The sequence below is a fragment of the Neospora caninum genome, chromosome IX (genome assembly GCF_000208865.1).
Source record: "Neospora caninum Liverpool complete genome, chromosome IX".
Classification (NCBI taxonomy): domain Eukaryota; phylum Apicomplexa; class Conoidasida; order Eucoccidiorida; family Sarcocystidae; genus Neospora; species Neospora caninum.
Genome location: NC_018390.1, coordinates 4,155,616 through 4,165,531, shown reverse-complemented (window position 1 = coordinate 4,165,531; position 9,916 = coordinate 4,155,616). Strand labels below are relative to the sequence as shown.

At 51.5% G+C, this 9,916-nt stretch overlaps 3 protein-coding genes across 3 annotated transcripts; 1 reads left to right on the top strand and 2 right to left on the bottom strand.

Moving 5' to 3' along the window:
- Window positions 1-2,608: 2,608 nt before the first annotated feature.
- NCLIV_043500 (srs domain-containing protein) lies at window positions 2,609-3,694 on the top strand (the record flags this gene model as incomplete). The annotated part of the gene is made up of 1 exon (XM_003881267.1): window positions 2,609-3,694. The coding sequence occupies one exon, from the start codon at window positions 2,609-2,611 to the stop codon at window positions 3,692-3,694; it is 1,086 nt and encodes a 361-aa protein (XP_003881316.1).
- A 1,835-nt stretch (window positions 3,695-5,529) lies between these two features.
- NCLIV_043490 (srs domain-containing protein) lies at window positions 5,530-6,609 on the bottom strand (the record flags this gene model as incomplete). The annotated part of the gene is made up of 1 exon (XM_003881266.1): window positions 5,530-6,609. The coding sequence occupies one exon, from the start codon at window positions 6,607-6,609 to the stop codon at window positions 5,530-5,532; it is 1,080 nt and encodes a 359-aa protein (XP_003881315.1).
- Window positions 6,610-8,833: 2,224 nt separating this feature from the next.
- On the bottom strand, window positions 8,834-9,916 carry NCLIV_043480 (srs domain-containing protein; the record flags this gene model as incomplete). The annotated part of the gene is made up of 1 exon (XM_003881265.1): window positions 8,834-9,916. One exon carries the CDS (start codon window positions 9,914-9,916, stop codon window positions 8,834-8,836), a length of 1,083 nt encoding a protein of 360 aa, XP_003881314.1.

The following is a 9,916-nucleotide window of genomic DNA, read 5'->3' as shown; positions in this document are numbered from 1 at the left end:
TGGGGGGGGGGGGGGGGTCACGTCATATATCTGCGTTGCCTACGGATGCCATGTAAGGTGTGAGGGCAAAGACCACAAAACAGTTTCGGGTCAGCCATTCTTTCTGTCCCTCCAAACTTCTGCGCTCGAACCCGCGTTTCGTTTGATTCTCACAAGGAAAAATTGGATTCGCGTCACTTCGTTGGCCAAGAAGAGGGCAAGAGTGGTAGGATGCCGAAGCAGGCAACTGATTGGAATGGGATATCGTGAGGCCAACTGACTGGGGTAGGCATTGTGTGAAGTTATCGTCCTTCTCTCGTATTCCCTGCTACCCATCTCGTCCTTTGTCGTCCGTCTCCTTTCCGTCTTCGTGCCTCACTTCTGTCTTGCTGCCTTCTTTCGCTTTTCACATCTGCCTTATATTGTTTCTTAGTGGCTCCCCCCTTCCCCTCGTATAAATGTTTCCATGGTACTCCTGTATTCCTCCCCTTTTAAATATTTGGCTTCAGATCTGCGGGCTCCGGAACAACTACTGTACAAAAACACAAGAACTACATGGGATACATCCCTTCGGGAACAAAACTCTTCTGCTTCTGCCCCTTGTTTTTTCCTTTCTTCCGCCTGCTCTTCTGTGTTCGGATTCAGAGTGGCGTCTTCTCTCCCTTGAGCTGCTACTGTACTCAATGTATGCGCTTCCTCTTGTTGTTCAGCGACGCCTTCGCCAAGTAGCCACCGTGGTCCTCAACACGACGGCGGGGTCTCCTGCGGTATATAATCACCCGGTCCTCCCACGTCATGTGCTGTGGTTCGGAATGAAACGCCAACGCTGAACCTACTTGGGGACTGAGAGGCAAGAAGAGGAGGAAATTGAAAAAGGATGACGAAGCGGGCCTCGACAGGCACACAAGGAGTGTGGGGAACCGTGAAGTATAAAAGGAGCATTGAGGATCGCCAAGACGTAGCATAGACAAGAAACTCGGGCATTCAAAAACGACACCAGTAGCACACAGGGGTGTTCATTCAAGAGACATGAGCACATGTGTCTGCCAGGCTCACCTTCCCTTCAAACACCGAGACACTCGACTGTGAGAAGCCGACGAGCAAACGTAACGAGGGAAAGGAGTGCATGGGAAGAATGGAGGTGTAGTTCCTCGTCTGTACCGGTTGCATGAGAAATATGCGATTACTGTGGAAGATGTAGTGGCAGTGGCTTTTTCTCCGTTCGTCCCCCCAGTCTAGCGCATCCTCCCGCTTCCGGTAAGACTTGTTCTTTGCGCAGTATAAGCCGTTCATCTCCCCTCCTTCGCATACACGACTCTCAAAGCGTTGCTCGTTTTTTCTCCTTTAATGATTTACTCTCATTCGCCCCCAAGGTTTTTACTCAACTTCCCTCTGCCGCCCCCCTTGTACGTCTTTCGCCGCCTTGGTTATTCTCCTCGATTCTGTTCCTTTTCCTCCTTCTCTTTCCCTCTCCAGAGAAGAGGAAGCGCGATTAACGATGAAAGAGAAGAGCTGTTGCTTCATGAAGGGATGCCGGTAACCCCTGCTCTCCCCTTCTAGGTATGCGATGAAGTATGCGACCGTTCATGGAAACATGCCTTTCCGTTTTCAGCTGTGATTTTGGAGGTCACAGTTTCTAAGTGTTGTTGCTCCCACTTGTTTCCACTTACCTAGTTCAAAGCACCTGCTTGGCTTCTGGTCCCCTCATACGGCCGTCTAATGTCCGCGCCGCCGCCTCTGTGCAACGGTCTGTACAAGGGTAGAGTGAATACTGAGGATCTAACCCCAGAATAAACTGGTAAGAGGGCTTTTCATGTTGTTCGAAGAGAAATGAGGTCGAAGAAGAGCAGGCAAAGAAAGAAGGGAGGGGGCGAAGACGGTGGGCAACACCAGGTCAAGAAGACCGTGAGGAGACAAACGACTTGGTATTCGATACGTGCTGAGAGAGAGGCAGACGCAAAGAAGGTGACGGGTGACGCGAACGACGAGACGAGGAGCCCAAGAAGGCGCGGAAAGAGAAAAGACATTAAGGACACACGAACTACTCACGAGACTCTCCCCTTCTTTTTATTCCCAGTGTGTTTCTAAGAAAAGGGACGTTTATCCGGGACATTCGTCACCGAAGTATATAACCGAGGCTGCGGAACTGGGAGAATGCCGTGGCGGCGTTCCAGGATCCGCCGGCCGAACAGCCCGGGCCCTACTAGCGCCCTGGCGGGTGATGCGTAATCCCGTTTTAGGGGCTTCGTAGGTGGGAATTTGCAATATGGGAGAAGGCAGAAACGGCGACTAATAAAGATGTGATGTCCGTGGAAGAGCCGAAGGACCCAGCAGACATGGTTTAGCCGTACACTCAACTTCATCGAAGGAACAGCTTGTGAGTTACGAGCAGGAAAACAACTTCCGTTCGGGTCCACAGCAGTGGCACAAGCCCAAGACACTATCGATGCACATCGGCCGGAGTACCCCAGCCTGGCCCCTTTCGCAGCATCTGCCACAGACCAATGGTTTCGTGACAGAATGTTGTCTTGCTGCCCTTTTTCTGTTTCCCTTTTTTTTGCACGTCACCTTGAGTCTTTGTGGCCAAGCCGCTTTGCTGTTTGTACGTTTGCGCTCACTTTTGTGAAGGATGGAACGTCCGATTTTGGTCTCAAACAAGTCCCGAGCAGGACTCGGGCTGGTAGCCGCCTTTTTTTGCGCCGCGTGTCTGAGCGGAGTATCGATGGGTGTGACCGCGGCAACACAAACAAAGCCAAACTGCACGACAGAGAATCAGATGACAGCATGTGTCTGTGGCACGTCTGGAAGTGTTCACGTAGAAAGAGGAAATTCATCCGAAACTGCAACTCTGTCAGAGTCGACGAATGTTATCACTGTAAAATGTGCTGAATCGGGCTTCGAGTTTGTCCCCTCCGATGTAAACCTCGTATGTGTTGCGAAGAATCAGGCGGATTTGCTGGCAGCATGTGAAAAAGGTAACAATAGCGTATCTCCCATCAAAGGCTTCCTGATCGATGTCAGCGACAGCAACCTGCCAGAATGGACCGCACCCTCGGACGAAAAAAAGGGTCATTCTTTAACATTTCCAAAAGGAAACTTCCCTCTTAGCGACAGAAGCTTCTTCGCAGGGTGCCTGAAAAAAAATCAAGAACCCCTTACTAATGATGAGTGCGTGGTCGAAGTACGCGTCAAGGCCAGGACCTCGGCAGTGAAGGACAGTGTCCTCACTTGCGCCTACGGCAAAGAAAGCAACTCGTCTATTCCAGAAGTAACACTAAATTCCGAGAACAACTCGCTGACTATCCTGTGTGGCAGTGAGGGAGTGATGCAACCGAACAAGGACTCTTTGACTGCCTACTACTGCGCCGGCTCCAACACAAATGACTGCAGGGAGGTGAACCTGACTGAGATCATGCCGACTTTTACATCCAGCTGGTGGGCAACGGATGAGCAGAACAGTAGGGCACCGAAACTGGTGATTCCGGAAGATGGCTTTCCTTCCCAGGAAGAAACGATCGTCTTGGGATGCAACAAAAAGGGGAACACCGAAGAAGCGGAGGATGAGCAAGATGGTGTATCCACAGCTGCAACGCTGCCCACATGCAGAGTGAAGGTGACACTCAGTGCCCAGACCTCCGGATCACAGGCCCCAAATGTTTCCTTCATCGGATGGTTTGTTTCGGCCCTAATTCTGCGTTTCCTTGACGCTTACTGAACTCTGTTCTACGACCTTTTAAACTGAATAATCGTCTGCGGACTTCTCCGTCTATCATCCCCAGTGAGTATTGTAGTTGTCTGTCTGGCCGGTACTTCTTTGTTGATGGTGTCGTGTTGTGCGGTGAAGTTGTGTTCGTCTTTGAGACGAAGGCGCGAATGAGTAGAATAGAGACTCGCTTGTCCGTTTGTGAGGTCGCACTGTTTCACTCGAGTGGTAATACCTCCGGGACGCGCTGGTTCTGAGGAGGCTGCTAGGGAAAAGAATATATATGCTGACGGGTGAAACTCCCCTGTGTGTGAAGAATCCATCAGGAAACGCAAGCAGTAGTCACAGTGCCGATGGCTTCCTGTTGGTTAGACGTATTGGCCGGTTAATTCGCATCTCTGGTTTCATCACGGAACGTTGAGCGACTGGACACCCCGGTATCCGGCCGGACAGCCTCGTCGGTAGATGCGTGGTGCCAAGAGGATCTAAATTTTGTACCGTTTTCGCCTGCTCCAGACCACGATGGAGCTGGGGCCCGTCTGGTTGAGGAGGGTGCAGAGACGCATACACGAACACTATTCATCAGAATTTCCTTCCTACCGCTGCTAGAAGAGGTATAGCACGTCTTCATGTACACTTTGATGCTTGCAGACTCGACTGTGAATTTGGATGTTATTTAAATCATACATAGTACATCTGAGCAGGTGCTGTGTTTCCAGTGCCACTTTCTAGAACTCTATCGCATCTTCATGGAAGTCCAGCGGCCTCGAGACGGCACGGGACCGTATTGCGAACCTCTTTACATCAGAGTGCAAAGCAGCTTGATTCGTTCAGGCGGCAAAAAGGGGGCACAGCAAAATGCGCCCCGTACGGAGGTCGACAAGATGTTGCCGTCCTGTGTCGAGTATGATGGCTTGCTGGCAGAGGTGCGGGGAATGAAGCAGCCCAAAGGGGGCAGTGGAAACAGGGAGGCTTTGCATAAAAAAGTATGGAGGACTTATCCAGGCAAGCGGTCAGTCAAAGCGCACACCAGTCAAAGTATTCGAAAGAGTGTGGTGTGGCTCGCCACATCCGCGCCAGGAAGCAAAGTCACACGAATCGTTAACGCTGCTTCTGCACCATGCTAGAAAATCCTGTCTGCTGTCCTGGTTGTTCTGAAGCGGGCGAAAACAGTACAAAATTTAGCTCCACTATTCAGGCGCCACCCAGGACGGTAAGGCGTCGATTACGCGTGGATCCGATGTCACAGAGGCGTTGCCTATCTTCAAATGCGCATATATTAACGCCTCAGTCAATCCTGTCTGCTGACCTCAATTTTCGACGCGTGCTGCTAGTTTCGCTGTAAGACTGCTTTTTTCCGCATTGCACTGTATCGGATCGCAACTGAGTTGTTGCACTCTGAGAGCGCGCCGGCACATACGGGTTTCTCATTCCTACATCTGCCGACTGACAATATAATATTATGTCCAAATGCATATGTTGGGAGCAAACAGTTTGAGAGGCTGTTGTATCGTTTATGACGGCAGAAATCCTGGCGGCGGCATCACTACTCCCCCAACAAGGAGCTCAATGCAGTTACACTGCCGGGGCAAAATGCATGTTCTCTTCTGAGGGAAAGTACTGGTCGGAAAAAGGATGAATATCCCGGATCGGATAGACCGATCATCGTTCGTCGGGCCTTGGTGCGGAATCGCACAAAGTCCACCTCAGACGCTAATAAAGCGGAGACCAAACCAGCAGCTTCCCAAAAGAGAGTTCACTGGCACGCAAACACCCATAACTCATACTGAGTGGTGCGCACAAATGCATCCAGCCGATCCCGCGTTTCAGAACGCTTAGAAAGGCGTTCAATATGAGCTAGAAACGACAAGCGAAATGAAAACCAAAACAGTCAATACCAGGAACGAAACGTTCGAGGCATCTGAACCGGAGGATTGGGCGCTGAGTGTCACCTTCACTTTGCAAGTCGGCAGCTGAGCAGCTGTGCTTCCTTCACCATCCTCAGCCCTCGAGACAACGTTTTTGTTTGGGTTGCATCCCAAGAGGATCGTCTCTTTCTGGGAAGGAAAGCCATCTTCCGGAATCACGAGTTTAGGCGCGTTATCGTTGTTCTCATCCGTTATCCACCAGCTGGATGTGAAGGTCGGCATGATCTCAGTCAGGTTCACCTCCTTGCAGTCAGTCGTGTTGGAGCCGGCGCAGTAGTAGGCAGTCAAAGAGTCCTTGTTCGGTTGCATCACTCCCTCACTGCCACACAGGATAGTCAGCGAGTTGTTCTCGGAATTTAGTGTTACTTCTGGAACAGACGAGTTGCTTTCTGTGCCATAGGCGCAAGTGAGGACACCGTCCTTCACAGCCGACGTCCTGGCCTTGACGCTTACTTTCACCACGCACTCTTTCCCATTTGGTTCGTCTCCATTTTTGTTAAAGCAGCCGGCAATGAAGCTTTTGTCAACTAGAGGGAAAGCATCTTCGGGAACGACCAGGGTGTGTTCGCTGGTCGCCGTCGTCCACTTTGGGATGTGGGCGTCGGTGGCTAGGTTCAGCAAATTTGCAATGGACGCATTAGAGGATTTTTTGCTACACCCCTCCAGGGGCCTTTCGGTGTGTTCTGCAGTTTCTGCAGTGCATACGGTCGATGCATCAGAGGGCACGAACTCAAAAGTTGGTTTGGGGCACTGGATAGCGATTCCATTGCTCGACTCTGACAGGGTTGCGGTGTCTGTCGAATCGCTGGCTTCTTCTTTTCCACCATGCCTTGTTGAGCAGACACAAGTGGTCATCTGACTTTTTCGAGCGCACGTAATGATTGATGTTTCCGCGGCATCAACCCTCGATGACCCACACAGACATGCGACAAAAATGTAGGCAGCCACCAGTCCGACTGTCGCAAGGGCCTTGTTTGACAAGGCAATCCGACCTTCCATCTTTCACACAATTTAGTGCAAACCCACGCACAGACAGTCTCTTCAGCGACAAAAACCTAATGTGACACATCTAAAAGTAACCAAACCGGACACAGGCCAGCTATTCCTAAGAAACCGTTCCTCCTGAGTTATCGTGCAACAGCCCAGCCTGAGGCCACCTCAGTTCGACCGGCGGCGGTGGCGAACCGTCGGCTTGCCGCGAAAAACGCCGTGGTCCCCCCAGTGGAGCATGCTGCCTATGCCTCTCGAGGGGTTGTCAATGAAGTCACGTGCAGAACTCAGCCATATATCTTTAGGCTATGTCGTCCCTCAAAGCGACGTCAAGATTGTCAGCAGTCGCAATCTCCTTTTTCTCCGTTGCTCCCAATTTCCTCCACTAAATTCACAATTTTCAAAGAAGAAGGGCGATGCTACTGCTTACCAAGTGCCAGGAACCGCCTCCGGTCTTTGGGAACGACCGTCAAGGGCGACCGCGCCCGCCAACGAGGGGGGACGAGCCAGCCACAGTTCCGCGTGCCAGTTGAGTTCCGAGACCCATTATATTGCTGCTCCTCACATTCCACCGTCCCATCTCTGTATATTTCTTAGGGTTAAAAAAAGGGAGGAGGTGAACCCCCCCTGCGATTCCAATTGTCTCAGGTTACTCCTCGCTTTGTGTCACGCGTTGTCAAGCTCGTCCTCATGTCTTGCGTGACTCCTGTTTCTCCTGCTTCAGCGTCTCTACGCCGTCTCATTTCCTCATCGCCTCTGAAGATAAATAGAAGATGCCGAGGCTTCTCCTACGAGCGTCTACAGCTGCCCTTCTTGTTCGCCGTCGTTTTCGCCCGTCTTTGCCGTCCCTCTAGTGCTTTGGCTTTCCCTCAACGGAAAGGAAAGCCCCTCTCATCAGTCTCTTCTTGGCTGGGTGGTCGGCGATCAATCAACAGACGCACGGTGTCCAAGGAGATAGTATCAGGACAGAAAATGGGGAACAAGCAGGTGAAAGGGGTGGTGGATTGTGTACGAAGTGAAGAGAAGAGTGAGACACGGTTAGACGAACCCGTGGAGCACAGACAAGGGGAAACAACGTAATGTGGGGCCACCAGCGAGTCAACGGAGCAGGGAGAAAGGTGAGGCTGGTGCAAAAAAAAAGGCTTGTGATATTTCACATAACAATGCTGGAGCACGTGGGTGCCTGGGTCCTTCACTGGGCCGCAAGATCACGAGCGTGATCGAGTAGAGACGTGGAGAAGGAAGTGACACAGACGAGGGCCGGCAAGGAGTTTCGAAGGGATACAGAAGTCGCGTTTTTTCTCTTTCTTTCTGCAAGGACTTCCTGCCTACCATGGAGGGGCTCAGTGCGACCGTCAATGTTGTTGGATTCGTCATTTTTCCACTTTTCTTTAGATGTGCTCAGAGCGGCCATGGCTGAATTTGCGATGTAGGGCGGTGGGCAATCTCATTGCGTCCTGCAAGAAGAAGGAGGCCGCTGCCGCAGAAAGCTGTGCCACGGTAGCAGGCTAATGGAATCAGGAAGATTCGACAGGGTTTGTAGTTGCAGAATGGTAGTCAGATATAGTTACATATACGCATGCAAATTCCAGCTGGAAGCATCACCCGAGGTAGCAGAAAAGAAATGGCGGTGAAAGATGTTCGTACCTATTTCTTACAGCCGATTGCGAGGACATTCTGATACCAAAGAGCCTGGTTTCATTTGCTTCCTCGAGCAGCTGAGAGCCTCTACGGAATTTAGATCCTAGTGCACCCTCCGACCACAGACCAAACAGTGTCTGCGACTCCTTTGGCGTCCAGGCACTCAACGGCCCTTCCTTTTTCTTTTAAAGTAGAGATGGGAACGAATGAATCAACTCATTTAATCTATCCGACGCACACTGCAGCATGGCTACTGCTACTTAAGCTCGGTAGAGTCACCAACCACGCAGGGGCGCCACCGGTCAACGCCTGCTTTCGCACGCAGTGGAAGCATTCCCAGACCCAGCATGGCCCCAAAAAAAGACTGAAACTCGAGGGAAGACGTGGCGCCTCACGAACGGGCAGACGGACGAGCCTCTATTTGTCCTAATGTGCGACAGCGTCGTCTCGAAGTCAAACGAAAACTCTCCGCACGACACAACACCATTCTCCAAGAACACCCGGCACCGCAGGCACCTACACCGCTGACTGCCGAAGATACCCAGAAAGTCACGCTGTAGATAACTCAGTACAAAAGAGCTGAGGTCGCAAGTCAGCATGCGCCCATCAAATAGGGAATGAAAGACAAAACGAACAATCCGAGGAAGGAATCGTTCGAGGCCTGTGAACCCGAGGTCTGGGCACTGAGTGTCACCTTCACTCTGCATGTCGGCAGAGCTGCAGCTGTGGGTCCATCAACCTCCTCAGCCCTCGAGGCAACGTTGTTGTTTTGGTTGCAACCCAACACAATCGCTTCTTCCTGAGCAGGAAACCCGTCTTCCGGAATCACCAGTTTCGGTGCCTTGGAGTTCTGCTCATCCGTTGTCCACCAGCTGGATGTGAAGGTCGGCATGATCTCAGTCAGGTTCACCTTCTTGCAGTCAGTTGTGTTGGAGCCGGCGCAGTGGTAGGCAGTCAAGGATTGCTGAGTCGGCTCCATCTGTCCCTCACTGCCGCACTGGATAGTCAGCGAGTTGTTCTCGGAATTCAGTGTTACTTCTGGAACAGATGAGTTGCTCTCTTTGCCGTAGGCACAAGTGAGGACACCGTCCTTGACTGCCGATGTCCTGGCCTTGACGCTGACATTCACCACGCACTCGTCATTGTTGTTTGTGCTTTTTCGGCAGCCGGCGAAGAAGCTTTTGTCGGTCAATGGGAAACTATTCGGTGGAATGGTTAATGAATTATCCTTCGTATCTCCGTCTGTCTTCGTCCACGCCGGTGGGTTGGTGTCGGAGACGTGAGACAGAAAATCTGTAATGGGAGAGATTTTTTCACCCTGGTTTTCCTTGCACGATTTCAGAGGGGTTGCCTCCTTCTCCTCCTCACTTGAAGTGCATACATGATTTTCAGCGGCAGGTACAAATTCGAAGCCTGCATCGGAACACTGAATAGTGATTGCATTACTCGACTCCGACAGAGTTGCGCTACTACCCGCCCCAACAGTTCCTGTACTTACACCTGGCGACGATCGGCAGGTACAAGTAGTCATCGTCTTCCCTATTGTGCACTGCGGGTGTATTGCTGTTCCTGTTACCGCACTCGTCCAAAGCCCGTTCCAGTATGATACAAAAAGAACGGCAGCCACTAGCCCAACCGGAGCTCGGGACTTGGAAAAGGAAATCCGGCGTTCCAT